Below are 14755 nucleotides of genomic sequence, written 5' to 3' on the forward strand. Positions count from 1 at the left end.
TACCATCTGGATTTGGCCCCTGTATAGACAACTAGCAAATTCAGTTTCTAAGGTTTGTTTGAATTTTACATCTGCCTAGATGATACCAACAAAGCAATTTGCAGTTTATCACAGTAAAGTTATTTTGATTTGAATTCTTTACTCTCATGTTGAAAAACCTTGAAATTGCCTTACGTCTAAGAATCCAGACATTCCTTTCTATGAAGCCATTCTAAAATTCAGCCCAAGTCCAGACTAATTCACTAAACAAGCAGCTATTTGCTAGAAGTAGCATGTTCTGTTGTGGATGGAGGGATTAGGTCAGCTAGTAACTCTTCTTGCTCCAGGGGGACAATTAGCTATACCTAGTGTTGATGAGCAGCTAATCAACAGAAAGTGTACAGGGATGAATGTTCCATTATTTAACTTCCCTTAAGACTGCAAAGGGTTTTTTTTTCCAAGTGTTTAGATGATATGTCTTGTTTCTCAAATTTATTAATACTTTACATTTCTTCAGAAGCATGGAGAACAGTTTATTTTTTTCCTCTTAGAAAAATGACTGGAAAACTGGTGTCATATACCTACATTAGTTGCCTTCTTTCTGGGTTATGCAAACCCAAATCTCCATCTTGCTTCATAGAGGGTGATGGGGGGGGGGGAGGGTTGTGTTTGGTTTTTCGTTTGTTTGTTTGGGGTTTTTTGTTTGGTTTTGGTGTTGGTTGCTTGGTTTTTTGGGTTTTTTTTTTTTTTTTTTAGTTCTTACTCTTCCTAAGAGTCTCTGTAGTTTGTCACATTTCTGGTGTGTTGTCTGAAAGTTGATAAAGAAGGGTTTAATGGAAATACTTGGTAATATGTGATTTCTCTAAAGTGGGCATGGTAGAGCAGGAAATATTGCTTCTGACATTTGTAGGTCCTCTTCATATCCGTGTACAAGCATGAAGCCAGCTCTTAGGGCAGTATATTATAATTTTAACATTGGGATCTTAACCTGAAGTTCCTGTCTGTTCATATATACCTCCTGCTTCCTATCCACTCACATTGTAAATGATAATACAAAACTCATTTGTTGAGGAGGAAAGGATCTGGTTGTATGAGTTATGTTTTGTAGAAGAAAAAGGCCTCTGATTTAATTGCATGAGTATTTCTTTTTTCTGTAATGATGGGTCTTCTAACTGCAAGGGTAAAAAACCTGAAAACTTTTAGATCTTCTGTGCTCTTTGTTGCAAGTAATGTCTGTGTTTATATAGGTAAAGTCATAAATTTTTATTGATATGTAATATACTGCTACAGGTGTTACTCTGCAGATACTTTGGGGAGTTTCTAAAATTTTTCATGACTTTGAACAAGTTTTCAGTTGATTTGGTTTTCTTGGTGTAGCAGTGTTGTAAACTTCCAGAGCAAGATAGCACAATATCTTTGTCTTTAATAACCTCTTATTCTTCTTACATTTTAGATGCTGGCATCACCATCAACATCAGGTCAGCTGTCTCAGTTTGGGGCAAGTTTATACGGGCAACAAAGTAAGAATTCTTTTTATTAATAAAATGTTTATTTTATGCTAAATATATTACAGTTTGACACTCTGGAACATGCAAATGGCTTTGTTTTCTGGTCATTGTAAAAATGACAGTATGTCTCGTTATGTACAGTTATTTTAAGATACATTTTTTGCTTTGCCTGGTATGCGTTTTTGCAGTGTTTAGTGTGCAAAATGTCATATTGTCACTTTATAACCACTAAATATCCAAATACAATCATACTGTAAAAATTTCCTGTGATTTAACAGGCTCTCTGAGGGAAAACCCAAAGAAAAAAAGCTGAGCCAGAATGAGCCTAGTTCAGAAAACTATGTAAGGAATAGAAGGATATTATACCTTAAATACAACTGATACTTCATGCTCTACAGGAGCACAGTAAATCTTGTGTACGTGCTTGGCAACTTGCACTTGACAAAGAGCTGTGCCATGCAGATTATTGCTTTCTGCATCCCTGTTTTTTTCTTTCTGGTACCTTAACGATTTCATGTGTCTGCCAGTCACATAGACACCATTGCAACAGAAGAGCTGTAGAGCAACAGTAATGGTGTAATACTAACTTAAGGACCAACATTGGGAACTGAACCTCCTGGTAACTGAGAGGTGCACTCAGGAAGTCTCTCAGAATATCTGAGTTAGGTACAGTTCTGCAAGTAAAACTGGTTGTGAATATCATCTCTCCTGTGTCACTGTATGCTTTTAAATGTTTTTTGCTGTCTGGCTAAGTGGGTCTGACTCAGATTGCAAGAAAAAGTGTCTTCAGAGTACTTTAGAGAGTCTGGACTTTTTTATCTGGACAAACTAAAAGCTTTGTTTGCTAGATGCATGGCCTTCTCAGCGTCTTTTGGCTTTCTTCAAAAGGTTTAAAAAATACAGTGGAGTTTTGGGCAGGGAGAGTGTTTGTTTTTTTGTGGCAGTATTTTTTTGGAATTTTTTTTCCTATCTCTGTGACTGTTGATGAGTGACCCTGTAATATAAACTGCCATTTTATTATGCTACTGAGATTTATATGAGCAACTTGTAGCCAGTCTGAGAGTCATGTTTGGGTCTTGTCTTTTAAGTGCTGATTCTGGCACTGTTGAACCTTTCAGACTTTACTGTATACAGATACTGAAATAGTTTATTCATTCTGTTTATCACAGTTATTTGTTTATTTTTTGAAGGTCATCCTTTTTATCAACTTGATTTTTCATTTAGTTGGTTGCTGTGCCTAGGATGTAATCTCTGTAACATGGGGACATCTATCCCTAGAACCTTGAAAGTACATATTACCACGTGTTAGTTTCTACCAGATCTTGAGAAAAAGTGACAAGAGACTTTTTTGTTGAAGTCATGGTTATGGTTAAAATACTCTTCAGGAAAAACAAAGCTGGTAGTGCCTATGCACTTTTAATGATTGGTAGCTGTCAGTCATTAACCAAGATGTCATGTTACAGCATTCAGGTAACTTGAACTTAACCAGTAGGAAGGGAATTGGCCATTTCATTGGTCTGCCTCCAGCAAAGCCCATGTAGATATCGTCTCAATTAGAAAAGTGGAAAAAGAAAGTGTAAGAAAAAAGACTTTGGGGTTTGGTTTTTTTTCCTTCTTTCAGTGAATATTTTGACTGCCCCTCCTTGCCAAGAATATGGTTCTACTTCACTGTAACAACCCTCATCAATAAAAATCTAGTTTAAAGAAAGCCAATAAGAAGAAATAACCATCAGTCTAAAACTGGCTTTGCTAAAACAGATGCTTGCACGAAATTAAGTTGAATATCCTTATTGTGTTTTTTGGTGTGCTGTATCTAGTTTGAAAGTGTATGTATTTCTTCTTTACTGTTTTATTTTTAAAATACCATATAATTGTTAATCAACATGAAATATTATTTATAATACATATTTATGCTCATTGAAATTATTCTGATGCAGCAAATTGCCAAAATATTTACAGTAAACACTTCGATGTAATCAACTTCTAATGAAATGTTAGGATGCTTGTTATAGGAAGACACACTACCTCTTAGTCTGAATGTATAGAGATAAATCTGAGTGTTACACACTTGAGTTTTATTGCAAACTCCCTGGATTTGCAAATTGTAGAATGGGACACAGATTGCAGTTCGTATAGTGTAAAAGCTGAGTGGCTGGGAGGTTTCTTCAGACCTTGTCCGTGATAATAATTTGAGCATATGCTGTTTCTGTTCTTCACATTCTTAGTATTTAATCACGTCATACACTGGCATATTCAGCACTTCTGCTGGAGCGTTGTATCATGAGACAGTGCTGATCCATCAGAATTTTCTTTTGTTTGGTCTGCAGGACAAGGTTTTGAGTTCTGTCAGTCTGCCTCAGCAGCCTCATGCCAAAGCAATGGGAACTGTCACAGCCATCATTTTTTATAATGCTAAGTTTGTTATTATTGCCATGTTGCGCTAAATGACTTTTTCTTGTCTTTGAACATAATTCTGAAACTTCTAAAACGCAGAAAAGTGATGTGAGAATGATGAAAAACTTAATAAAGTTTTTGGACATTTTTGAAACAGGACAGTAACCGGCTTTTTTCTGCTCTTCTCAGTTAAAGTAATTTAATTTTTTACCTCACTGAAGTGCTTGCTTTTTTCTGTCACACACAATTGTTTGTGTAGAAAATACTTTTGATCACATTGTTAAAACCATTATATATGTTTCTAAATGCTAATGGAGGGCTGTTAAAATTCTGCTTGCTTTCTTTTCTGATGAGGTCAAACTTGATCACAGATGGCGAAGTACTGTTGCCATAAAGAAGCAACTTGAACCATAAAGAGAATTGGCCTCAAATGTTGTTTTCGTTGTCCTAAAACCAGTGCTAGTGTTAATTAAAGATCCATCACTTTCTTTTTTATCTGAGATTTGCTTAATTTTTAGCAAGGCAAATCAGTGTTCTAAGTGCTGGTCAGATACATACTTATTTATTCAAAAGTAATTAGCCTATTTCTTGAGTGCAGTTACTGATTTTCCTAAAATGCTTTTGAGATAATTTGTGGATTTTTGTGTTCTTATTGAAAAACTCAAAATTCAACCCTCCATCTACAGTATACGTCTCAAAGGAAACAAAATTTTGTGACTTGCAGAGAAATTCTTTAAAGAGCCTTTCCATAGTTAAACAGAAACGGGGCTAAATTTGATGATTGAGTTTCTACTATCCAGACAAGGACTTAGTTTTTACACTGCACTTTCCTTCAGTCTTTGCACCTTTTTGTACGTTGTCAGCATAAATTGTTTCCATCTATACCTGATGGAGAAGACCTTGTTCCTGATTGCTCTATATCTCCACCCCTCTGAATTTTTTTTCAATAGGTGCACTAGGCCTTCCAATGAGGGGAATGAGCAACAATACCCCTCAGTTAAATCGCAGCTTATCACAAGGCACTCAGTTACCGAGCCACGTAACGCCAACAACAGGGGTACCAACAATGTCACTTCACACGCCTCCATCTCCGAGCAGGTATTTATCAACAGCCGATATTTCTGCCATTGTGTCTTTCTGCAGAGCTCTTGTTAAATGTTCTGCATATTTTACAGTCTGATAAATTAAAAAAAGAAGAAAAGTAGTTTCTGTGGACCACTGCCTGTGTTAGGGAAATAATACCATAAAAAAGTAAGGATTTACTGTAAGACAGTATTTTATTTTTGTATGTAAAGGACAAATTGCTGGCAAATTCTGCTTCAGAATGTAAGAGGTTGTTATTTGATTGTACAGTTAAAATTTTGCTATGATGTTGTACACTGCATAAGAATATAAACATGGTAGGTCTGAAGTGCTCATTAGAAAAGAGCTGTAACACCTTTTCATATGTATAATACTTAAGTATTTATCTAAACCTGATGAAGGACTTGATTAGCATGTAATGGGTCATTTGGTATTTCTGAAGAAATCCAAAACTGCATGAATTATAGAGAGTAATCCAAACACACTGTTTTGTCACTAAGCACAAATTAAGTTGCAACAACTTGCCAAATACTGTTGTACAGATTCATCTCTGTGGATGGTTTTTCTCTTTCAGGGGGATATTGCCTATGAATCCTAGGAATATGATGAACCACTCCCAGGTTGGTCAGGGCATTGGAATTCCCAGCAGGACAAACAGCATGAGCAGTTCAGGGTTAGGCAGCCCCAACAGAAGCTCTCCAAGCATAATATGTATGCCAAAGCAGCAACCCTCTCGACAACCTTTTACTGTGAACAGGTAAGGCTCTTTAACTGGACCATCCCTGTACGGCAGTAGATATGCTGCTCTGGAAATGTAAACCTGTGTCGTGTACTCATGTCTGGGCAATAAACTTTGAGGCTCCTTGTAAATATTCTTGTAAGGTCCTTGTGGCCTTTAAGCTAAGTTCTCTTTCTGACTACTGAATTTCTGATATGTCTGCTTTAAAGTATGTGATGTTTCTCATGTATTCCCAAGTTTATTTTTCAAACGTGACCTGAATTTTCAGCATATGCATCTGCTTTAAAACTGTTCATCTAGGACTTTGGGAAGAAGGCAGAATTTAAAAACGTGATAGTTATTCTGGAAGACTAGTAAACTGATTCAGACACAGTAAGGATCTGGTATTTTACTTCTTTAAATTCTGGAATGATACAGAGAACTGGCTTGCCATTTTTTAAGGGCTTAGTGCTCATTTGGACGCCAAAAGTTTCTCAATTGCTTCTCTTTCTAACCCTGGGAAGGATACTAAATCATTAGGCTTGAACTGTGTTATAGTGCTGTGTTTATGCTCCATTCATATTGATAAACTTGTAGTAAGCCCTGTCTTAGTTCTAATTATTTAGTTTGTGTAGTCACAGCTTAGCATGGCTGACTGCTTTTGAAGCTCAGTTCCATTATCTCATGATCTCTGTATTCCCAGTTAAGTCCTTTTTCTTCCTTCAGGCCCTTCCTTAGAGGAGTGACTATTAGATGGAGCACAAACAAGCTCATGGTGGTCAGGTGCCACCTCTAACCCAATCCAGTATTTTACAAAATAGATAAAGTGAAGACTAACATCACAGTTACCTGAATATTAATCAGATTGTTCAGTTTTGTAGTTTCACACTGACACAGGCATATAGATACTGTTCTCAAGCACAGCAAGTAGTGACCCACTAATAGCAGTTTGTGGTCCTGGAGTGTGAAAACTCTTTGTATCTTGCCTCTGATTACACAGAATTTGCCTTTTCTATCCTGTCTAGTGGCAAGTAGAGCTGATAATTTTAAAAGATTTTTAATTATTTTAATATTTTAAGGTATTTTTGAAAATAAGTCAATATTTTAAAGTATTTTTGAAATTTGATATCACAAACAGATGAAATAGTAATATACCTAAAAACTCTGTGTAGAGCACAGTGATATTGGATATTGATACATGTATACAAAGTTCTTGTTTAAATATCATTCAGCTGTAGGGTAGATAATGAAATCCCTGTGTGTAGGAACATTTGAATTAAAATGCTCATCTTTTTCTGTTTGCATTTCTCACTTTCAATAAGCTACAAGTTTTGCAGATTGAGAAGGAAATATCTCTGAAACAATGACTGCCTCTTATTCCACAGTTTATTAACCTATGGAAGTATAGTAGTAGTACATATCCAATGGTGTTTGGTAATTGAGGTGTTTTGAAATTACTCTTGGGGAAAAGAATTTATGGCTTTTACTTGTCAGGTGCATGAATTATGTGACTTTCAAGGAGCATTTTCTGAATAGGGGCTTAGTTGAAGCAATGAAAGCTTTTAGGTTAGGTTTCTGACCATTAAATGTTTGAAGGTATTTCAAATTAGAGTTAAATATTTCAGATTTTTAACTGTAAAAAGTTTGCATAGGTAAAATTTCCACTAGGGAACCATTTCATATTTCTGTTTATGGAGACTTCCAAAATACCAGCTTCTATCCAGTTACAAGGGAAAAGTAGATGTTGTGATTTCCCACAGGGCAGACATTCAGAATTTCACTCAGCTGGGGGCCTACCTTTGGCCGTCTCAACATCTCCAGCTCCCACGGGATGCAGCAGATTATTTGTGAAGGTGTCTGTGCGACCACAGTAGTCCTAGATGATATTTAGATGTTTTCAAACATTTTTGCTTGACTATATGAAACTTTAACGCATGTCCTTTTGTGAGACCATCACTCTGGTCACAGTAGCACCATTTGTACATGGTCATGATGTTCAGCTTATAAATGAGTCATGACAAACTTGGTAATTTTCATGATCCAGCTTCCCACTTGCCAATGAACAGCTTGAATCTGACTTTTAACTACTGCATTTAATGTTGCTTCATTTTTGTATATGAAATTACTGAGTAATGATCGCATTAGCTATAACTTGTTTGTTGAGAGATGTTTTAATACACAATGGCTATTAAAAGACTAAGCTGTTTTGAAGTCAGTTCAGTTGACCTGATTGAGCAGTGCCTGTTGCTGCTCCTCAGGTGTTTTCAGAAAATAATTAAAAATCAAGGCTAATATGGGTTGCTTAGGATTGAAATAATTTTACCTTTTTTTCCCCCCTTAGTATCTTCCACTAGAAATACAAAGTATATATATATCCTTTTGTCTGACTTCCTGGATTTTTTTCACAGTATGTCTGGATTTGGGATGAACAGGAATCAGGCATTTGGAATGAATAACTCCTTATCAAGTAACATTTTTAATGGAACAGGTGAGTTTACTCTCTTTAATATTGATCTTAAACTACAGTGGAGACTTTTTTTAAATAAATCTAATTAAAAATACTTTTTTCTGTTGGAGTGCAACTTTCTAATAATTTTCGGATGTTCCAAAGGAACACTGCTCCAAGAGCAGTGCTAGATAACTGGTACTACTTTATAGCAGTGGATTTTAATACTTTTGAAGACAAAGTGAAAGTAGTTCTGTAGTATATTTGCTGTACATCATGTGCCTATAGATTGTACTTACTCAGTTATAAAAGCAAAACAGCTCTTGAATTTGAAAAGGGTATTGGAGAAGAAAATCCTTATTCTATGAAAACATTGGGTATATAAAAGCAGTGGGAAAGCTTTTTTTTTTTATCTCAAACTCCTTTTTAACGGCTGTTTTATCACGTGATCCTTTCAGTCAGTTGTTTAAGTTGTGGTTTTTTTCTGGGAATTACTTCTTCACCTGAATTTAATGAACTAGAGAGGGGAAAATAAATGATTTTCCCATAAATGATTCGTCCGTAAATGATTTAGGTTGATGTGTGCTGATGTGTCTGTATATGGCTGTGTATATGAAGGAACCTGAGGTGCTGGTGATGTCACAAGAGTGGAAGGGTTTGGGCATTCCGTAGGACATAGTGACATTTTTGTAGAGCTGCAGCTCTGGCCTCACCTATCTAGCATTTCCTGCTGCAAATCAGAAAGTGTTCCCATGTAACTTGCACTGCATTGGCTTTTCAGCTGCTTCAGATTTATCTTACCTTATCTAAGGACAATAGAGCTCTTTGATGCTGCTGCTAATATGGGTTAGTCTCTCAAATTTCTTCTTGATAGTTCTTCAAATTTAGAAGAGATTTAAAACAAATTTGAATACCTGTTCTGGAGCTGTAATTTTTCTAGTTTGCCTGTATTTTACATGTACAGTCTTTAATTCAAGAGGAGTAGACCTTACTAAATGCTACTGACTAGCTATCATTTGAAAGCAAACTTCAAACATACTGATGCTCTTTAGGGTAGTCTTGTAACACAAAGGCTGTAGTTATTTGTAATAATTACAGGAGAAAAAACAACTTGAAAGAAAATATGTCCTACATTTATCTTGCTCATAGTGAAGTCTTTGAAAAAAAATACATAAGGGAGTTAAAAATACCTGTTTGTATTGTAGATGGAAGTGAAAATGTGACGGGACTGGACCTCTCAGATTTTCCAGCACTAGCAGACAGAAACAGAAGGGAAGGAAGTGGCAATCCAACTCCATTAATAAACCCTTTAGCTGGAAGGGCACCCTATGGTAAGATGATACTTTTGAAAGCTCTTTGAATGAAATGAAATTTGCTTGATTCACCTTTTGCTGTTCATAAGTCAATAGACAGTCTTTTCAAAAGTGCCAGACATATGAGCTGCTAAGACTTATTTTTCATTTTTAAAAATGAATAGTCGATGCCTATGATTGGAGACTCTCTTTCAGAAGTATTAGAACTCACCTGTTTTAGTTTTAGTGTCAGTAGGGATTGTTGGGGTTTTTGGTCTGCATGGTATGATTGCTCTGAGCCGGTTCACACTAGAAAATTATTAGGTAATAGGTTTTATTCAAAGTGCATGTATACAAGAGCTGTTGATGTCTGAGTATGAAATTGCAGGAATAGTGTTTTATTAATAGAGGTGTTACTGGGTAAAAAGTCGAAACCTGTAAACATACTGTAAACTTTTGCTGTTTATTGATAGTATTTTCTGTTGTACTGTTGAGTGTCACCCTTATGATGAACATAAGGGTGCCCTTCAAAAAATAACCTGTAAGCATCAATTACTATCACTCAGGTTCCAAGTATGTGTCATATAATTCTTGCTGTACAGGTTAAAAAATAATAAAAGGAAAAACCTTTAGTTGGACACAAATCTTATTATTTGGGTCTTGAAAAAATTCAGGTAAGCTTAGGGTGAGGCACAAAACTTTCTTTCTGTTATTGCTTTAGTAGATTTTGTTATGCATGTTGCATCAGCTACTGTGAAAAGTTGCTTTAATAACCGTAAGTTATTTTTGTGACACTTGTCAAATTTTGAACCAAAAATAACCTAATGTTTTCTAACTATAAAACGCTAGTGTTTTTCAGAGATAGCTCCAACTTCAATTGGACAAAATAGATACCACATTATCAAGAGCAAGTAGCCTTATGGATTTGGCATAACCAGGGCCCTCTGCATAAGATAGCTGTGAGAAAGAGTTAAATTTGTTAAACTGAATTGTTAAACACAAGAAAAAAGTGACTTCCCCAGATAAAGACGCTCAAAACTCACACCAAGCATGGGTGGAGACTTAACACAGCTAAAGGCTTATGTAAGATTTTGTCCAGTATAGAATGACTTGGGTTGGAAGGAACCTTAAAGACCATCTAGTTCCAGCTCTGAAAAAAGAAGACAGTGTGTCTTCTTTGAAGTGAAAGAATGTGAAAAATTGATAGAAGATAGGAGGGAAAGCCACAGAGATGTACTTCCAGCATGGAGCTTGAATTCAGTGTTAAACAGAACTGCAGCATAAAAATATCTGTAATTGCTCTTGTGCTTACACCATTTCCCCATTTTGGTGCTAGCATAGCTATTTGCATGACTGCATGATAAACCACGAAATAAAGTTCTCTGAAGAGCTACCCTGAGCATCTGCTTAGTGCAGCAGATATGTATGGAGGTAGAAGCAATCAAAAAATGGAAATGTGAAATACACTAGATATTGTCTTCCAGCACAAAACGTGGATAACACTTTTGGTTGTGGACAAGAAAGAGAAGGTTTGAAAGAGAGCAGACCTACTTTCTTCATGCTTAGTTATTCAGGAAAATTATACTTCAAATAACTTTTAAATGGAATAAGTGTATCCATTGAAGTTAATTCATTATCAATTTTATTCATCCAGTGGAAAAAATTGTAATAACTCTGGATGAAAAGGCTGAACAGCAGAAACAAGATAAACTCAGCGTTAGCTTTTTTTTCTTAAATAAAGAAACTTTTATCTCTAATTCCAGAACACTGAAGAAAGTCATATGTTGTTATCTACTGAACCATTTTAGTCCTATCCATATACTAAGAATCTTCAAAAAACAGGGCCTAGACTTCCTTCTGTCTTCTGTTCCTATAGTGCAGTGTTCTTTTCAACCAAATCACTGTATTTGACTAGACTCAGCAAAGTCTAGTCACCCTTGGGTGTGTGGCATGGTTGCTTTTTTGGTTTGGTTTTAACTGGCATTAAAAAAGAAATCCCAGTTCAGTTGGCAGTATCCATGTTCCAATGTGACTGGGCTGCTTTTTTTTGAAGAATGGTTAGAGCACTGAGAGTTGCAGGCTAAATGTTTTCAGTTTTTGTACTGAAAGTAGGAGTCATTTTTATGTCACAGGCAAGTATTTTGTTTTTGACATGTTCTGCTGCAAGTTAGCTGGTTGTCCTTTGAGAATACGTGCTTCTGAAGAGATTATGCAAAAAAATTCTTCATGCACTTAGGGGACAGAGAAAAAATGTATTACACTTTTAAAAGCAGTACATCCTTCATCAGTGGATTTACCTAAATATACGGCTTTAACAATGCCTGTAAAGATTATTTGGTTACTTAGATGCGTGAAACAGGTGCAGTGGATGTGTCTATGATTATAACCTGGAGTGTTTCTCAGCTGACGCTTACATAAGAGGCTTCAGTCTAATATGTGTGGATGTTTTGGATGAATATGCTTTGTTTTGCTTTACCTGTTTCTTAAGTCATCGCTGTATAGCTTGTGCGTAATGAAAATGGACAGTAAGCAAGATCAGCAGAAGAAAAATTCTTTACTTAGCAGTCATTTAATGTCATTCTTGCTTTCATTTTGATGATAGTTGGAATGGTAACAAAACCAGCAAGTGAGCAGTCCCAGGACTTTTCAATACACAATGAAGATTTTCCAGCATTACCAGGCTCCAGCTACAAAGATCCAACATCGAGTAATGATGACAACAAATCTGTAAGTGAACCTTAAATCTTCTCTCATTTTCAGTGTTCATACTTATTTTGATGATTATATTTTTAAATGGTCAGTGATCATATTTGTAATAAGAGATTTTCAAATTTGTCCCTCCAAATTAATGAGAGATTTTGTATAAACCCCATTTGAAATGTAACTATGTAAATGGAATTTCTCAGCAAGGTTTTTGGTCCAAAGTCACCCTTCTTGGACATGTCAAAACTTTTGGGAATTAGAAATATTTTTTAAGTTTGGAATTTGTAATTTTTTTTTCTGTCAATTGTAGCTCATTTTTTTGGTACTGATGCCTCTCATCAGTAGTAGTAATCTACACATTATAAGATTTTTCTCTAAAGTTGTCCAATCCATTCAAAGTTAAGTGGTACAATATCACTATAAGGTAAAATGCTTAATGGAGACATGGACTCAGAGGGAACAAACTCTTTTAATAGTGAGCATTGATGACTATATTGTATACTAGTGAGGTACTTTATATCCTAAGTATTGGTATAATTATTGTGCATTAGATATATAGCTTAGAGCATAAGATTATGAGCTTTTCCTCCTTGTTTATTCTGAAAGCTTTGTAATAAAAAAATGCTATTTTATGCAAATGAAAGGTGAATAATACATTGATGGCAGAGAACGCTTTCCTACAGGATTTGACAAAATGTTCTAGTTTCTGATTGTTTTATTACTTCTAATTGCAAAAAATATGTTAATGACTGTGGCATAAATACTGGTGAATAAGTAGTAGACATGACTACAAACTCATGTAAGAACTAAAAATGAACTGTTCAAAAAAAGGGACGTGAGGAAGTCTGACCCCAAGTGTTGTGGCCAGTTTTATCCTGAGGTAAATGTTCTGTTCCGTTAGTACTGTGTACAGTAAGCAGAGAGGGAGTAAATGTGATTAATTGTATAACTGTAGACTTGCTATAAAGATTATTAAAGAGTAAAAAATTATACATATGGCAAATATATTTTGTCAGTATATAGATTCCTGGAGAATAGTCATTTTTCTTGACAGACGTAGTCTGGCCTAGTATTTATATCAGACATAGTGTTTACATGTCTTTCCTGGTAGCTGCAAATGTGCCAATTATATGTTGTTTGCACCTGAAATTGGCTTGAGTGTTACCTGTTACTGTGCCATAGAGAGTTATGCAGGAGCAAGACTATGGGGAAAATCCATGATGTGGTAAGTTCAAAAGAACCTGTAGTCACAGGCACTTGGGATTCCACTGTGTATTCCAACTCAAGTGTAAAATAATTTATTTATTTAGGCTGCAAACTTTTAGCCTATTAATAGTAATTCTGTATGACAGGTATAGTTTGGAAAATGGTAAATGTATGTAAGGTTTGTCAACAGAACTCAGGGGCTTCAGCTTGATGCCATTTTTTAGAGTGACTTGATGTGCTGGCTTAGAGTGCTTGACTGAAAAGATACAGTCAATAAGTATTTCCATTTTGGTTCGTTTTCATCATACCAACTCTGCAAATTATTTTAATAGAATTTGAGTACATCAGGCAAAACATCATCCAGCACAGATGGGCCCAAGTTTCCTGGAGATAAAAGTTCAACTACGCAAAACAACAACCAGCAGAAAAAAGGGATCCAGGTGTTACCTGATGGTATGTGTCATTCCACTTTTTTCTGCTTTAAAAGTTTTGACAGGCATTTAGATCATCTTGTTGATTCCTCCACTTCTTAAAAGGAGAAAATTAATTTGTTCTTCTTGCCCAGGTCGGGTTACCAACATTCCTCAAGGGATGGTGACGGACCAGTTTGGAATGATTGGCTTGTTAACATTCATCAGGGCAGCAGAGACAGATCCAGGAATGGTACATCTTGCATTAGGAAGTGATTTAACAACACTAGGTCTCAATCTCAACTCTCCTGAGTAAGTTTCTGGGGTTTAATCCTATATACACTTTTGGTTTTATTATGCTGTCATTCATAGTCCGTTCACTTGGCTATCAAACCCGCACACTGGTTTGCCAAATAAAATTTGAAAATGTTATGACAGTTAAATAAAATTTTCATAGCAAAGAAAATTGTGCTTCAGGGCAAGCTTTCATTAAACCTAATGGCTTTGCTTATTCTCTTAACTTCTTTAGGACTTTCTTCAGTGAATTGACAATATATTGTTTATAAATGTAATGTATACATTCCTTTCTAATAATAATATTCCTTGGGTACATCTGCACTTAACTCTCAGCAGTTTGGGGATAAATTAGATTTCTATAGTGTAATAATGAACAGAACACCTGCAGTGTTAGGCTACACTGAAGATTAGTTTAAATGAAGGTGTAGGTATATAGTTAACCTCCAGTGACTCAGTTCACCTAAGTGAACTAGTTTAGTCATGTAAGTTTGCTATAGAGGCAGTGGGGAGAAAAACACACAGTGACTGCACTAACGGTGGGAGAAGTGCTTAAGACAGGTGAGATGAATAACCAGTCAACCCAGGGTGCTTCTCTTTTTCCACTAATTACAGAAGGAACTCAGATCAGTTTGGACAAAACTGGTGTCTTTTGGGTGACTGCAGTTGCGAGAAAAAATTAATTTCTGGTGCTCCAACTTTCAGCTGAAAATCTCACACCT

The 14755-nt window shown here is 35.8% G+C and overlaps 1 protein-coding gene across 2 annotated transcripts in view; it reads left to right on the forward strand.

The window, feature by feature from the left end:
* CNOT2 (CCR4-NOT transcription complex subunit 2) overlaps positions 1–14755 on the forward strand; it is an 85634-nt gene that overhangs the window by 59891 nt on the left and 10988 nt on the right. For both annotated transcript variants that reach the window (XM_066183240.1, XM_066183241.1), the window contains 8 exons: positions 1433–1499; positions 4832–4979; positions 5539–5721; positions 8091–8170; positions 9334–9459; positions 12023–12147; positions 13662–13782; positions 13895–14051. In XM_066183240.1, coding sequence (XP_066039337.1) covers positions 1433–1499; positions 4832–4979; positions 5539–5721; positions 8091–8170; positions 9334–9459; positions 12023–12147; positions 13662–13782; positions 13895–14051 — 1007 coding nt within the window. The remainder of the gene's footprint in view (positions 1–1432; positions 1500–4831; positions 4980–5538; positions 5722–8090; positions 8171–9333; positions 9460–12022; positions 12148–13661; positions 13783–13894; positions 14052–14755) is intronic.

This window comes from Chamaea fasciata, unplaced genomic scaffold (genome assembly GCF_029207755.1).
Source record: "Chamaea fasciata isolate MVZ Bird 193981 ecotype frontalis unplaced genomic scaffold, bChaFas1.0.hap1 SCAF_5, whole genome shotgun sequence".
Taxonomy (NCBI): Eukaryota; Metazoa; Chordata; class Aves; order Passeriformes; family Sylviidae; genus Chamaea; species Chamaea fasciata.